Source organism: Gadus chalcogrammus, chromosome 5 (assembly GCF_026213295.1).
Source record: "Gadus chalcogrammus isolate NIFS_2021 chromosome 5, NIFS_Gcha_1.0, whole genome shotgun sequence".
NCBI lineage: Eukaryota > Metazoa > Chordata > Actinopteri > Gadiformes > Gadidae > Gadus > Gadus chalcogrammus.
The window spans coordinates 15,567,089-15,584,777 of record NC_079416.1 but is presented as its reverse complement, the minus strand read 5'-3'; the positions used below and the strand labels follow the sequence as shown (position 1 = coordinate 15,584,777).

The 17,689-nt window shown below is 40.9% G+C and overlaps 1 protein-coding gene across 1 annotated transcript in view; it reads left to right on the top strand.

The window, feature by feature from the left end:
• Positions 1–15,250: 15,250 nt before the first annotated feature.
• The window catches only part of crim1 (cysteine rich transmembrane BMP regulator 1 (chordin-like)), a 76,051-nt gene continuing 73,612 nt past the window's right edge, over positions 15,251–17,689 (top strand). Inside the window, exon 1 of the mRNA XM_056591189.1 lies at positions 15,251–16,966. Within this exon, the coding sequence (XP_056447164.1) occupies positions 16,624–16,966 (343 nt within the window). The 5' untranslated portion in view covers positions 15,251–16,623. The remainder of the gene's footprint in view (positions 16,967–17,689) is intronic.

Sequence of the window (17,689 nt, the reverse complement as noted above, 5' to 3'; positions counted from 1 at the left end):
GTGTCACTGTGTGTGTGTGTGTGTGAGTGTGTGTGTGTGTCTGTGTCTGTGTGTCTGTGTGTTTTTTTGCGTGCCTTTTTGATAGCAAACATCAGCTTCTCGTAGTTAATGGGGCGTGTCGTCCAATCACAGTCTCAAGTTCAAGTGTAACAGGCAAAGCACCACCGTACACACCTCAAGGCATTGAGATGAGAATGTTGCCATGACCACAGGAGGGATTGACATAATGACATTATGGTATGTCCAATGAGCCAAAGCTCCCTCTCTCTCTCTCCTCTCTGTCTCTGTCTCTCCCTCTCTCTCTCTCTCTCTGTGTCTCTGTCTCTGTGTCTCTCTCTCTCTCTGTCTCTGTTTCTCTGCGTGTCTCTCTCTTTCTCTCTCTCTCTCTCTCTCTCTCTCTCTCTCTCTCGCTCTCTCTATATACATATATGTATATATATATATATGTATATATATATATATCTTTTCTCATTTCTGACTTCAGTCGTATTATGTGTGTGCATTTTTGAATTGTAAATTGTGCATTGCAGTGAAGCTTTTTTTCACTTACAGTTTCCATTAAAAAGTTACAAAATTCTATTTAACTTTTATTTCAGTTTCTAATAAGAACCATCGTTCCATATCCAAGCAATCTTCATCTCTTTGTTTGTATGTGTGCATATGTGGAAGTGAGAGTGTGTGTGTGAGTGTAGGATAGAGAAAGGTAGACAGAGTATGGCCGATCCTTGGTAATCTTTTGTGGCTTTATACCTTGAAAATTATGACAGACAGGACAGCGTATGAATGTATGTCCGTCTCAGTAACTCTCCATGTTCTGTGTGTGTGTATGTGCATGAGTGTGCGTATGAGTGTGTTGGTGTGAGTGTCAGTGTGTGTTTGTGTGTGTGTTATAGTAATCTTTTGGTCTCAGTCATCTTTGATGGTTCATGAGCGGCAGCCATTTTGTGTTTCAGCTTGGAGAGCCCTGAGGTGTGAAATTGGTTTTTCCTGCTCACACACGCTTACACAAAAAGACACACACTCAGACGCAAACATATGAAGGTAAACACAAAAGACACACACTGACACATCAACACAAAGACACACACACATATATTGTACAACTACACATTTGTGAGCGCACACACAAACATTTACTGCCAATTTAAGCACTGATGAGCTATGACAGTTAGGCAAGGGTGTGTGTGTGTGTGTGTGTGTGTGTGTGTGTGTGTGTGGGCGTGTTTGTGCATGTGCCAGAGACTACGTTGATGACCACTAACATTACAGACCCCCGGATATTGAAAGCTGAAAACTTAGATTACCTTTTTAATATTGCAGTTTCCCTCCTCACTCAACATATTATACTCTCAGCTCCCCGTCAGGTGACGATGACAGACCCCCCCCCCCCAGACCCAACCACGCTACCCTTCTCTCGTGCCCTCACCCCTCTCCTTTCCTCTTCAACATGATTTCCTTAAATTACCGTCACCTTAGCATGTAAATAGAAACAGCCCATCACTTGTTATGACAAACACTGCAAATCAATTAATTTTAAACTAATTGGAGTGGAACAGCCTTCTGAAACTTCGTTTGTGGAGAATAAAGTAGGGAAGGATAATTACAACGATGTAACCAAATTCACGTTTTTTTCTTACTCCTACTTTGAATCAGCCCAGTACTTTTTTATTGAATTTTAAGTGACTGTAATTAGGCACACATAAAATCACGCATGTGCGCACACACAAACACACAGGCATCCGCAAATATGTCGAATAAATGTATTCTGATTTGTCCCACACTGAAACAGCATGGTTTATATCTATGGGGGTATTTGTGTGTGTGTGTGTGTGTGTGTGTGTGTGTGTGTGTGTGTGTGTGTGTGTGTGTGTGTGTGTGTGTGTGTGTGTGTGTGTGTGTGTGTGTGTGTGTGTGTGTGTGGTATTGTGGTAAAAGATTATCTCATAATGGATAAGCCATACATCCTTATTATATTGTTGGAATGTTGGAATGGGTGCAGAGATTTAAAAGGAAGTTCATCCATCATATTTATCTGCTTCACTTGAAAGCTTGAGCCAACTGACTGTGTGTGTGAGGCAGCTGGGTGATGGGACGAATGGGTACAGTCCAAGGTCAAAAAGAGCAGCAGACCACATCAAAGGGTCACTTTAAGACCTCCCATGAGCCTGACCTGTACGTCTGTCTTTGTGCCGGTTGGCAAAATACTAGCAAAACATTTGGAAAGAAAATGCAAAGTCCACAGAGACCAACCAAGTGTCATGAGGTCCAGTGCAAATGGGAGAGCTTGACTAGAGCCGCTGAATTCAAGCAAGGTCCTAGAAGATGCACGGTAGACGGGCATACTAAATATGCCTACCTTTTTTTTTTTTGCCTTCAAGAAATCCATGTATCCAATAGTTGTAATGAGCACTTGGAGATTCATAGAAGTGGCCTAAGACTTTCCACCCCTAGTTTATAGGTAGATTTAAAAAGGTAGCGGTCGCTGCAGCAATTATTTTTAATTGCTATGAGGGAGTGGATGGATAATATTCAACCTGACCAGTCCAGCAAAGTTCTGTTCAAACGTCGGCATGAAACACCTTCCGTCTGAACCCAAATGCTGCTAGGCGGAGTTCAATAATGAAAGTTTTCCTCTTTCTCCTCTATTATTCTACGCTGCTGTCAAACTTTCCTGCTGCTTTGATGGCATAATTGTTGCCTTCCAAGAAATGCACACAGCACCAATATGCATGCCAACAATCTACTTTGACAATAAACAGCCAATAGAGATTTCCCTTTACATTTAAGGGAAAACATTAATTGAATTTGATTATATATTTCTGACACCTGGGTTTTGATGCTGAAAGCCTATAACGAATTGTGAATTAAAAATTTTGTTTTAACATATGGATGGGGGAATGCTAATCTCCTTGCACGTTCACTTTTCTCTGGTGAGGGATGAGTACTCAAGGGTACATTGTGAAGTTGTTTTTTATTTAAAAATAAATAAATAGATTATCTCTTAGTACTGGCTTAGACTATCATATAGTTCAAGGAAGACAGAGAGCCAAAACATTTCAGCTGTGCATGACATTTTGAATCAATCATTCTTAAACCCGCTGATTTATATGGCTGTTGTTTTGGTTTCTTTGAGGATCTCAGTTTGGGATATAATCCTAGGAAACTGCAAAAATAAGTACATTAGTGTCTGAACTTGTTTCCTGTATAGTGCTGAAGTTTTGGGACATCAGTTTTTGGGCATTAAAATTTGAAAAAGATATCCCAAGTTGCCGTTCGTGGGCCGCAACCATGTGGAATATCCCTTTTCCGGTATAACTTTTTTTATTTCATAGTGTTTACATTTCCCAAATAGATCCATATTCTCATGCTCTGACTTCACGTTGGCCTAGGCAAAGGTAATCAGCTGATATGATAAATGGGAACTTCAGTAATCTTGAAGGAAGTTCTTGTGCCAGAGATTGCTCAAAAATGACAACAAACAAAGGATATATCATGTGCATATGCTAATGATTGAATTAATTCAGCACTTGATTGCCAGGAAATGAAAAGTTCTGTCCTCTAAATGCCAAAATTGTGCCAAATGGAAAAGTTGAGATAATTACACCACAATATAACACTTTAATAATTAAAAAATAATAATTAATAATTACTGGGAGGGATGGGGACCTTTTGACACATGCAAATGGTAAAATAAACGGTAACTTTATAGTTTAAACTCATATGGTTCCTCTAAAGTTACCTAGAAGTTCAGGAACATCAAGCTGGTTTATGCACTTGAGCAATGCATTCTGGGATTGGTAGTCTATAGAAGGATTGATACTTATAAGTTGATAATTATAGTACAAAAACGTTAACCCAAATTTGGTCTATTGTCTATTGCAGACTCACTGTATCATCAACACTCAGAAACAACATTGTGTGATCTGTGTTTTACTACTCAAACATTGTACACATTAAAATATTAATTATATCATTATACACGTAACAATTTAAATAGGGAGAGTTGTTCTGACATTTTCAAAAGGATTGACTATAAGGGGAAAAAATCCACCGTCCTCTATTAGCATTTTCCCTGGCTCTATTTAATTGGTAAGCAAGTACAAACGTTGTTGTTTACACTGTGTTTGATTATTTAATGAAATGGCTAACATCCTGACAAACAAGCCCAACAGCTAATTAGATGTTTACTTTGGATTCAGATGAGGAATTATGACAAAATATGTCACTGAATGTGTTCCTATTATAGATTTAAGTGTAGCGCTTCAACTAAAACAACTGAAAATACGGAAAAGGTACCACAATAATCTAGCCATCGAATCCAGCAGTCCTACTGTGTTGTAGCAGAACGGAGTGTGGGCCAGACACCAGAACTGCAATGGGAGGAGCTACCGCTTGTTCCCTGTTGTGTTACAGAGTTGTTCTACCAAAGAAAACATAATTTACAGGAGAGGATGAAGCTTTCCGTGTCTGTCGAAAACCCTGATCCCCTCCTCCAGCGTCATGATTGGGCAAAACTATTATGAAGCAAAAAGATTGTAACACCCTGGTAAACACATTGGAGCTCTGCTACCTGACTTCAGATATGAATCTTAAATCTGATTTGTGACTACTAGCTATCCACCCCCCCCCCCCCCCCCCCGCTCTCTCTCTCTCTCTCTCTCTCTCTCTCTCTCTCTCTCTCTCTCTCTCTCTCTGTGTCTGTGTCTGTGTCTGTAATTGAGTGTGTGTGTGTGTGTGTGCATTATCATTAATAAATTAACATGCATGTCAATCAAGGAAAACATAGAAACTATTGTATTGAAAGAAAATCTGGAAAACTTTCATACATCATTTAAAACAATATTTGAAGACGCACAAATTATAATAAAGCAGGGGGTCAAGAACTGAGGCAGTCAGCTTTACAAGAAGGCGGAAGGAGGGATTTGATTCTCTCACTGACACACAATATTATATGAAATGACATTATGCCTCTGTTTATTTATATTGTGTGTTATGTGATGCACTTGTTATAGGGGGGATGAATTCATCATGATTAAATAAGAGAACAATTTATTAATAGTGGAAAGGACATTCAGGGATAATCATAAAATGATGATATGAGATGAGCTATTGACAGACTCCATTATGATATTGCAAGGCAAGGGAGACGCTCAGGACAAAGTATCTGTGCCAGAGTGAGAAACAGATGCAAGTTAATGATCCATATGGTGCAGCAGATTATTGTTGTGAATCTTGACAGACAGAGGAATAAGGTCCAGTACCAAGGACAGCGATTGGCTGATAGACCTCAGCCCTGTTCTGTGCTAGCCTGGCTAACGCCAGACCTCATCTCAATCTACATTGAGAAGCTTGCTCTGGGTCACAAGCTTTGAGTACGTGCACGAAGGGGTCGCGCGGAGGAGGGGGAGTGCAGTACGACCGTTTGATTGACATACTTACTGTCCATTGCCACTCGGTGGGTCTGGAAATCATTGGCTGGAGTTTTTCGAGCCCTGCCCGTTTCAAAGATGATTGACTTGTTTAATTTTCATGTCAGTACTTCTAACTCAGTGGCTGTAAGTGGGTTATGATAAGGATTTCAAGTAATTTTGCAAAAATGGCCCAAAAAGAGAATTCCATACTCAACCTTTAAGTCATGTTCTTCCCACAATTGTTTTCCCTCAAAGAAAATAACGTTCTCTCCATGCAGCCCATTGTTAGGGATTAGTCTGACGCCATTTGACAAGTTCAGCTGGATATAATTGGTCACTCTGTGTTCAATAGATTTGATTTGATGTGGGATAAATTGTTCATATTTTCGGGTGAGTAGTTATGAATGAGTTAATGCGACTAGATTTCCTCAATCATGCAAATACTCAAAAAATGACCTACTCCTGAATATAAACATTTTCCCGCATGTGTGTTCACTAGAAATGTCAAGTCACTTTGTCCGCAAAGCATGGCGGAAAGATAACTGGGCTTGTCTGTGAGCGACGCAACATCCACTGAGAGCCAAAGTAGCGTTTACTTAGACATCTGTGACACATGGATCAGCAGAAAAATACACCCTGTCTAAAGATGTTACTTTAGCACAAATCGGTTACATGTTTAAAGCTATATTTTAGCATATCACATGTTAAAATTACTATATTCTGGTATTGCGTGATTAAACAGCTAAAATCCAATATTTTTGGAGCATTTAACATGCAGCTTAAACTCAACCGTGGACAATTCTTTAGTTCCTCATGTTGTTTATGCGGTATGAAGGCCTACACAAAGTGTAAATAGCAACACAACCAGGGGCGTTGCTAGACCTAGAGTTTTACTGGGGCAAAGGCCCCCAACTGCCAACATTTTTTTTTTTACGTGTGCACAATATGAAATAGATGGATACAGAAGGGTATGTACAAGCTTCAAAATCATTGTCACTGTCATATTGTAGGCTATATTAAAGCACTGGTGAAGGTAAAGACGCAAAGATGGATTCATGAGTACCGTACAATTATATTTATTTAAACACATACACATCTCAAAGATTTACAAATAAGGTAACTGACAAATAAACAAAAAGTCTCTTTATGACCTTCACCTCTTTATCAGGAGAAGTCTACACATCTATATTTATTTAGAAGCTGTGTGGAAACAGCATAATTTTGCCAGAACGACATGTACTAAAAAGGCAAGAAACAAGGTTTAAAACTAATAGAATTTCTGACTTAAGGTGAGGTGGCTCATTGCCACCAATCAACCTGGAAAATGTTATAGAACCATCAAAGCTCTTAAATTAAACTAAATAAGGCCATACACTACTGCATAGAGCCTTTTTTAATGATTATTTTTTCACTATTAAGCTGTATCGCCGCGCCTTCATGGTGGCAAAGCGGTCAATAACGTGGCTTTGACTCACTTTGCATAGTTGCTCCTTTTCAATGGACAAAAGAGAAAGTTGGTGAAGCCTTCCTTGCCCCATGGTTGACCTAAGCCAGGTGTGGAGCCTTCTCGACACACTGAAAGATCGCTCACAACTACAACTGTTTACAGGAATTGTGAGTGCAATGATCTGAATTATCTGTGTCAGTGTTGGTAACATTGTTGGATCCATATATGTTAAAAACACCCTGTATATCCATAATTTCCTTTTTTGTGTTAAGGAAGTTTTTGTCCACTAAAACTTCCTCAAGTTTTGAAGACAGACAATTTTTCATTCATTATTCATTTTCCGCGTGTGTGCGTGCACGCATGGTGTGTGTGTGTGTGTGTGTGTGTGTGTGTGTGTGTGTGTGTGTGTGTGTGTGTGTGTGTGTGTGTGTGTGTGTGTGTGTGTGTGTGCTATAAAACTACAGGCTACAGACGCTCAGTATTGAAAAACTGGTGCTAATTATGTGGGCAACATTCTTTAACAGCAATCAAGTTGTCATTGTTTGTGTCAAACAAGTTGTGAATTTGTTGTAACGTTAAAAAAGGAGATGACTTACTCTGGGCTGTTTCCAGCTCCCGTGGTTTCCAACGAAACATGATCAACAAAAAAACAAGGAATTGAAAGCTACTTACAATATGCCTAGGTTACATTAATTTCCCCTGATGGCAGCAATGTTCCACTTTCAGCTGGAATTCACGGTAGGCCTACATCAAAACCACGTGTCTTCTTTAGATTTCAGTTCCCTTTATTTATTCACACAGTTCAGCAGCGGCATTTATTCAGAATCAGAGCCCAAATTAAAGCTGCATTACCCAGCAGAAAAATAGATGCACTATAAATGGTTTTGTAGGCCTATAGCAGTCACGAACATGAGCATAGTTGTGGAAATGCTGGTGTTAGAAAACAAAGTTGACGGGAATTAAAGTGCTGCAAATCTAGCATTAAAGGTTAATTTAAGAAGCTTCTCACCAGTCATTTGTCGCCTGGTCGCAGTGTCGAGTTTTTTTTAAAGTAGTTCACTAGTCGTAGCGTGCAAATAAATTGCAGTGTCAGAATTCTGAGAATTTTGTCAGCATTCAGATTTCTCAGAATTCTCTTACACTGCAAATTAAAGCGCTACTACTAGCAAACTAGTTTCAGCGTGACTGGAGAGAACTTCCTTAAATTAACCTTTAATGCTAGATTTGCATCAACGCTATTGTGTGAATTAGTATGGTTCTCTTTCATGGAAGCCGGAAGTGGGAGATTCCTTATTTTTTTTACCATTATTGTTTTATTAACAAATTTCTCCTACAGGGGATTGATAAAGTTCTATCTAGACTATTGAACAGAAAGAAACACTTGGTCATACTTTACACACTTTACCACTGAAACATTCAGAAGAGTCACGTGGACGAATCCGTAAATAACTGATTTTTTTCATTGGTTGTTGCGTTAAATCTTACCCAGATACAATAGGGCTATTTTCTGATTGGCTTTTATGTAGCCCCTTTCGTTTTTTGATTGGCTGGTAAGAGGCAGGCTCGACTGAAGACTCCCGAGGCAGCAGGAGATGTACTTGATGAATCCTGTCGATTCCATAGCGAGTGCGGCGCTTCTGCAGATTAATTTAATAATGATCAATGGAATTTTACTGGGGCACTGGAGACTTTTACTGGGGCACGTGCCCCAGTAAAAAGGGGCTGACGACGCCTCTGAACACAACATAATACATTCTGCTGCTAATATAGTAAAAGAAGTCGGTTGAAAAACAGTTTTTGGGGCCAGAACTGCAGCAGCCTAGTTAACTAACAGAAAAATAAAAAAAAACGAGTTTTGAGTTAGGTTGCTTACTAGGTCGCCTCTTTCAAACTGTAGAATAAGCAGTGCAGACATTTATACCCATACATGTATTATTAGAGGCTGCGATAATGATACACTACTTTTTGCAACAAGAAACGAAACAAACTGGAAGCTAGGAGCTAGAAAAATCAATGGACAAAGGATTTTTTTATTTTTGATGATGTTTTAACACATATTAAGGATTTTAAACAGCTTTTAGGGCAGATAGGAGGTAGGCCAGGGAGCATACCACTGTTTGAGCTTCCTGCTTCTCTTGAAAGAGCGGAAAAGGGAGTTGTCCCCTCCATGGTTCAAAAGGCGGGCCCCATCATTCCTTCAACCTAATTGGTCCCAGAAGATCATGGAGCCTGTGTTGCTGAGGAAGTGATCATTGTTGGAAAAACAACTTACTGCGGCTTAGAAATTCACAAGAACTATAGGACTGCATATCTTACTGCCTGTTTATCCTCAGGCTCACCATTGGACTCGATTTTATGCATATTCCCCCGAAAAAGACTCTCTACACTAAATCATAACTGAGGTTCGACAGTATATGAATTTGATTGATTCCAACATTTTCAAAATTTTCCAACAATATGCTTAAATACTGTGTCCGTGTAAACAAGCATGATTTGAAATATTGATATAAAGATATCGGTAATGTGGCTACTATATCTGGACTTTGCTGGCAATGCTTTTACACTGTGGCCTGTTTTAATTAAAGAGGGATTTGACAAGCTGCTGGTTTGGAATCACTCCCCCCATCTTTGATATTCATGAAGCAGTACTAATTATATTCCTCCCAAAAAACAAAATCAACAGGTCTCGAATGGTTAGCCAGTCAAGACGGAGCCAGAGAGCAGTGATGAAGAGACAATGAGAGAGATATCTCCGTCTGTCTTTCTGTCCAACGACCACTTTTCTTTGCTGTTGGCGAAGTAAAGTGACCATTGGTCTGAGTGTGGTCTTAGTTGATGAGATTTCGGCCCTCCAGCGTCCGTCTCTAAAGGCCAATGCACGGCTCCTATTATTACTCAAGTGGCATCGGCGTTGCTAAGTGTGTATCTGTCGACGTCGCTGCTGTGACATTAGGCGGCTTCATTTGAATTCAGCATATAAACTGATAAATGATGGATGGGAGTTAGCTAATTGAACCCTCCGGGACTTCGCATGTTGGGGCTGTCGACATCTCGCTGTCGTGCAGTTGGGAGGAAGAGCATTGGAAATCTATTTTACAGATTTTTAGTTTTTGAGCTGTAACACATTTTTCTCCATTCACTCAATCAATCAAAAGTATCTTCGAGGTCTTGCCCAACAGTAACATGCAGAATCTTAATTTTATGTCACAGCTGGTACTGGCAGACAAAGCCTTCTACTAGCAGCTCTTCACTGGTTACCTTGTTAGCAGATACAGCAGAAGGGCTGAGTTCAGGGCCAGACAGCTAGAGTCCTCATTCCAAGGCACAGGGCACGGTTTTCGCCAAAAGTAAATGTATTGCTTATTTTGCAGCACATTCACATTGTTGCGTGTATTCCTTTTAAAACCGAAAGCTTTACTTACAAAAAATAAACTCAAATAAAAGTTATAGAACTATAATTTGTGCAATCCGTTAACTTTTAGTGGGTGAAATGTGCTGTGTGAATTTCTGTTTAAAGTTGACCCTTTGTGAGATTTAATTTTAGACTTTTCCTGGCAAATTTTTAACCAATAAGGACATCTCTTCCCATATTGGTTCGTGAAATACATTTTGCAAACACATTTGCGCACACTTCGTTAACATCTAGATGGCCATTATCATCTTTTCCGCACATCGGGGGGCTATGGTTAGGGGATGTCATAAATATATGGCCTGTTAAGCCCTTTGAGACTGTCACTGTGATTTAGGACCCTACAAACAAAATGGACTTGACTTGACATGGCGGAGAAACAAAGGGAAGGAGGGAGCAGATATGAAGGGTGCACTATTTGGGTTGTCCATTTTCAACATCCTTCTCCCTTACGCTCTTTTCCATTATTTCTCTCTTTATAATTCAGAAATCGTACCAACCATTTTAAGAAGGAAACAAATCACAAAACAAAAGCAGGGGCTGCACAGAGAAGTTGTGAATGGGGAGCCAGATAATCATTAGGTTCATCTTCAACCCCAAACGTATATGTGAGGAAAACAACAAGTGAAGCTATAGGCAACACGTAGAAGATGTGTTAATTAATGCATTCATTTTTGCATTAGAAATCCCTTACGCAGTATGTGAGTGTGTGCTTGTTTCAGGGAGCTATGGATTGTGTTGGCTATATTTCAGGTAGACGCAAGGCTAATGCTGCTGTGCACAACTGTTAGAAACTGTAAATCAAGTGTGTATACAGACACACTTGATTTACAGCTGCTGCAGTTACGATTTGAGAGTTATTGAGTGAGAGAAAGCAGAAGAGGGCAAGACTTTGAAACCTCCCTTGTTTTTCCAACATTGAGAACTGTTGCATTTCATGCACCTGTGATTCACAGGCAAGCTGGATTCCCTGAATTCCCATAAGACATGCCCTGATTGGTATGAAATAAGCTGCGAGCGGTCTAAAAATCAAAATGATCTCATACAGAGGCGGACTCAGTCAAAATATATTCTCACATTTCTAGAAAATAACCATTAAATGATAGCTCTTAAATCTTACCTACACCTCTCAACACCTTCAAACTCTGAAGCCTTTCTTATCAATATTATGCACAGGTTGCTGTATCAAATCAGCACACCATCTCATACATGTCTTTTTTGAATGTGAACAGGACTATATAGAAAAACTATTTATATTATGTAGTACACAGTGCTACATAACAACCACGTTCGTCGCGGCTACAAATCTTGAGAAAATGGAGTGGAGTGGCAATATATGACAGTAACCAAAATAGCAATTGGCTAGAACATTAGTTCCATAAATATCTAAGCTGAACAATTAAGCCAGCCCTAATGTGAAGTCAGTTTGTACGTAAGTGTTTTTATGGAGATTACTGTTTTTGAGTTTTCATCTTGGAAAATGGCGTGTGATATTTACTTGGTTAGGACTGTTAAACAGTTCTAAAAATAATCGTTATTATCATCGGCCTAGAGAGAGAGAGAGAGAGAGAGAGAGAGAGAGAGAGAGAGAGAGAGAGAGAGAGAGAGAGAGAGAGAGAGAGAGAGAGAGAGAGAGAGAGAGAGAGAGAGAGAGAGAGAGAGAGAGAGAGAGAGAGAGAGAGAGAGAGAGAGAGAGAGAGAGAGAGAAAAAAAGAAAGCGAGAGAGAGAATGCCTTCTGGTGTTATTTTAATAATTGATTTGTTTCTATTTCATGCGAGTCATGGATGTTTTGATGTTAAGGCCTGCCAACTCAACAAACCCAATCACTCTGTCCACAGACAGAGGGCACACACAGGCAGCACACTGCTCTCTGTTGTTGTAATTGCGTGCGTTCAGAAGAACAAAAGACTTACATTCTAAGCAGTTGCCTTTTTTTTAAGAATTGAGCAAAATGAAAACAGCCAGAAGACGAAGAAAGAATAAAATCTACCTGGGTAATGTTCCTAACAGTGCTCAGTGATCTTGAGGCTTTTTTTCACTCTGAATGAGTTCCACAGACCTGCAGGGTCAAAGGATTTGCAAGTCCTGACTTAAATTGAAATTCTATTTTAACCAACGCACCAGAAAAGGGTTTATTTATTTATGAGTCCGATATCGGCATGAAAACGAAAAAAGAAAGAAACCAAAGACATCGACATTGACAGAAATGGAAAAAGGGAAATGAATAGAAAGAGGGTCAAAACAGGAGCAATAGTGGGGGTGAGAATGAGAAAGAGGGGGCAGGGGGGGGGAGAGTGAGGGAGATAAATAGCAGCGTTTTAATAGAATTACCTAAAACAGCATGCTGACGCTGCCCTAGGGTGAGATACGTGTTTATGGGTGCTGGTGTGAGAGAAGGAGAGAGAGAGAGAGAGAGAGAGAGAGAGAGAGAGAGTGTGTTTGTGTGTGTGTGTGTGGGTGGGTCGTGTGTGCGTGTGCGTATGTGTGTCGGTCTGTGTGTGCGTGTGCATGTGTGTGCGTGTGTGTGCGTGTGTTTCTGCGTCAGAGAGAGAAAGCTTGGTAGCAAGACGTTTACCGGTGCGTAGCGTTCCCCCTCACCCTTCTCTCCCCCCGGCTTGATGATTAATGGGCCGCTTAAAATTGTGTGCACATGTACGCACACACTCACACACATGCACACACGCATGCACGTACACACACACGCACGCACACATACACAAATCGCAACACTCGCATACACACAGCAACTCACACATACACACACTCCTCCCTATTCATTTCTCAAGTCTTTCTCTAAAACACACACACACACACACACACATACACACACACACACACACACACACACACACACACACACACACACACACACACACACACCATCTCCCTATTCATTTCCTACTCTCTCTCTCTCTCTCTCTCTCTCTCTCTCTCTCTCTCTCTCTCTCTCTCACAGTCACAGACTCCTGCTCCTTATTCATTTCACACTACTGCTCTATGTCTCTTTATCTTTATCAAACACATGCATAGACGTTGCTTGTTGGTTTTTGGATTGTTACAAATCCCTCTATGCTTTTCAATTTGAACAATTCCATTCATCACATTATGTGCTGAATTGAATAAGGTGTGTGTGTGTACTGTATATATATTTATGCATATGTTATGGTTGTTACCGAAAAGGTAATTAGTCATTAAAATGTATTTTTTTTAATGGGCACACATGCAAGATATGACATTCTAACATATTTTTTCGAATATTTTGCCAAAGCATAAAGGTTTGACAATACATTACAAATATTTATTTCTGAAGGCTCAGTGGAACTAATGATAATACACACAACCCAAACTTATCGTGTAAAGGCTGTGTTTGTTTATATGGGCGTTCATGTAACCGACAAAACCTATCCATGCCATTAATTATGGATTTAATTAATATTGTTTTGATGGAGGAATACTTTTGAGGTGACAATAATTGTTTCCTCCTATTCCTTGTTTAAATTAGTAGTTTTTGGCTTCCCAGGTTTCATATTGCTTATTTGTTCCCTGCAAACAGTTTATTCATTAGGTGACCTGGGAATATGGACAGACAGTTGAGCATTATGCAAATGAGATTACGGTCACTGTTCTTCTCACTGGGGTCCCCTTGTGCTGTCCTTCCTGGGGCTAGGGCCCAATAGTATTTACTTGTTTTTGTTATTTCTGCATTTTAAATTGTTTCTTATTTGAATAAAAGCTGTTAAATTAGAAAGCGGCATACAATTTTCTCATTGGGAAATTATTTGAAGAAAAGGGGTTATTTCATTGAGAATACATGTTGCTTCGTTTTTTTCAATTGCATTTTAATTAGACCCTTGTAACAAACTTTTGTTTTCAAAAAATTAAAATATGAACGCCAATAAATATTATTATAAAGTCAAGGTTCCACACTATCACCAACTCTTTTATCCAACAGCCACGACAAGACACACGAGGGCATGTCCCTGTGGAGGACAATAACATTCATCTTGAGGTGTTAGGGCCCAGATATAATACAACATGGAAAATGGTGGTTAGCAGCTATGTTCTGTCTGATTTATCGGACCAGTGACTCAAAGTTTTCCTCCAAACTTTTGTATATTTTGCGGCTGGACTTGAGGTACCTGTTTCATAAATCAAAAAGAACATTGGCTGCTAACCGCGGCTCGCTTTGTATCGTATAACCCTGTGCAGCCATCAGTGAAGCGGCCCTTCCTGGTCCCCTGCTCCGTTCCCCATTTAATGTTATCCTTACTGTAGTGACTCTAAGTACATTTTAGCACCTGTGCCCCCTTCCCGAATCCAGTCACCCAGAAGCTGTGGGAATCATTGCTGTGGTCCCGTGCTCAGTGGCACTTTGAATGAGTGGCACTTTGAATGAGTGGCACGCACGCACGCAGACACACACACACACACACACACACACACACACACACACACACACACACACACACACACACACACACACACACACACACACACACACACACACAGACACAGACACACACACGTCCGCAAGCATGCACCTATGTACCGTAGGACTTAAAATTAGTTGAATTTGTGGTAACACTAGATTTAAAGAAAGATCATGTATGTACACACACACGTACGCACACACCTATCTAACTTAGGACTTAAAAGTTGTTGAGCTTTGATAACACTAGATTTAGGAAGGATCATAATTTATAACACACACACACACGGCAAGGATAGAGGTAGAGAAAGAGGCATTGCAGAAAATGTGACTTTAAGAAGAGCATGGATGTCGTCCATAACGGTTTCAATGTGTGTCTTCCTCAATCTCTCAATCCCTGTCAGTATGCCTCTCTCGCTCTCTTTCGCTCCCTCTCCCAACATTCCACACCTGCGCCCTCAGCCGCATTCCGCCGCTGTCCAATCGGAACGAAGGGTCTTCTCGGTGGTGGGCGTGGTCCCGTTATGAGGTCACGGCTCGTGCTCGGTGGCTGTGTAGCCGAGAGCGGGCAGTGCGCGCTGGGGCTGTTACGGTAAACACGCAGGAAGGAAAGTCCATGAACAGGAAACGTTTTGCGGAAGAAAAAAAAGTGACATTCGTTAAGGATATTGAAAAACAAGACGCAGCAAAACCTTAAAACGTTGGCGTTCCACCAGAGTTTCTAGACGTCCACTGGCGGGAAGAGTGTTTTTTTTGTGTTCGGTAATTGCGTATGAATGCGGGGTTTCTGCTTGTCGTTGGAACAAATCAGTGGACTTGGAAGGCAGACCAACATTCCACCCGCTCTTGCTGCTGGCTGCTGCTGCTGCTGCTGCTGCGTGAGTCGGGAGGAGGGTTGAGCCTCGCGGACAAGTAACGTTCCACCGGGGAGGAAAGTTTCCGTTGTGTGCGTTCTGCACAAACCCCCACGGAGAGGACGGGAGAGACCGCGGTGCGTTCTGCACAACACTCCCCCCTTCACCCCCACGGAGAGGACGGGAGAGACCGAAGGGACAGAGGACGTTCAGTTCGGATAGTTGAAAACACGAGTTATTCGAGTCGTGTCTGAGACTTTTTTTGTCGCGGTAAGGTTCTGATTGAACAACAAGCGTTGTCTGTCAGTTTGCCAAACATTCATTTGGACTGTTAAGATCTTAAATATGCCAGTTGTCAAGTGAACATTTTTGGTGATGTCTCACAGGAGTTGAACTGATCAGTCTCGTTAGTATACTACGTTATAACTGTCTAATATAGTTGTGTTGGAAAAAGTCTGTTGTTGTTTTTTTTGGCCATCACGCATGTGGTTTACAGACTCATATCCAACTCTATACGCTAACGTCACACCTCGACCAGACTTCAATCTTAAGTCTATTTCATATTTCATAGAATCGCTTACTTTTGTGCTGAGAATGAGTATTATACAATAACCATCATTCCAGATTGTTGAGGTTACTTGTACTATTCGATCGGCGCTACTACTCGCCAACAGGACTGAAACTGTTGTGTGCTCTACGAGGACTTCCTCGACTATTGAAGTGACTGGAACTATAAAGCATCCCTTTTGCGTTCTTCTTACGCAATAACAGAGCAAAACTTGAACGGTTTACGGTGGATAATAAAACGGAAGTTTCCTCATCAAGGCCCAGAACTGCTTCCACCGGGCCTTCAACCTGGGATACGGAGTCAAGACACAGACTATTGTTCAAACAGAACTGGTGAGATGTGGGTCTCCACTGGGAACAACCGTTCGACCCTTACTGGGTCTGCACCCAAAGTTTGAAAACCGTTTTTGTGCTTTACTTTTGGATGGTACTGAATTTGTTGATCATCGTTTTGGATCATAGTAGATCTAGTTTCTCACGCTTGATTTGAAGTTTGCCAATCATCATGCCGTGGTCTGCTACCCTCATGTCGGTCTTACCATCTCGGACGACCTACTTTGCGCCTCTTTTTGTAGTTTGCTGGTTCATTTTTGCTTCGACCGTCACACAGGCGTTACTGTGTCTGCCGTGCGATCAGTCAAAGTGCGAGGAGTTGCCGGTTGGCGCTTGCAAGGGCTCGGTGGTGCCGGGGATATGCGGCTGCTGCCGCGTTTGCGCCAGGCAACGAAACGAATCGTGCGGGGGCGTGTTTGGACTGCACGGTACCTGTGATCGTGGTCTCAGATGCGTGATACGACCACCAGAGAACGGAGACGGGATCACTCAACATGAAGTTGGCGTATGTGAAGGTGAGTGAAGATGATTTGCAACGGAAGCGCTCACCCCATGGACATCTCAGTCAGTCAGTCAGTAGCGTGAGTCACTCAGTCAATCACACACACACACACACACACACACACACACACACACACACACACACACACACACACACACACACACACACACACACACACACACAGCTGTTATACTTGTATGTTTGCTCACTCTTTTTTGGCAAGAATATTGTTACGTAATATCCTTGAGTCTGACATAAATTAATAACGATAGACTGCATTGTCCTGAAAACTATTATCCTTCAAATAACTCCAACAATATCCCAAATTGGAAGTCACGCCACTTACTTGCTTATTGGGAATGAAAAAAAGGAGGGGTTGAAGGGGTACAGGAATATTTATTATTAATTAAATGCAGCACTCATCGTCCATACAAGTGTATGAGTATTAATTTGTGACCCAGTCCAAATGGTGCTATTTCTTGCTTCCCATGTAAAGGGTCATGATAAGATAAGATGTTTAATGTCTGAACAGATAGCCATATTAGAGTTTGTACAAAATGTATACCTACCTAATGTAGTAATTTTGTCAGATTAGAATTGAAACTTGTATACATCAACTAAACAGAAAATATAACTTGTCGGTCTACAACAACCCTCCAAGAAGATACAATGCTAGAGTGTTGGTGATCAAATATATTTACGGCTTTTGCATCCTTTGCCATAAGGCCCGGTCAGG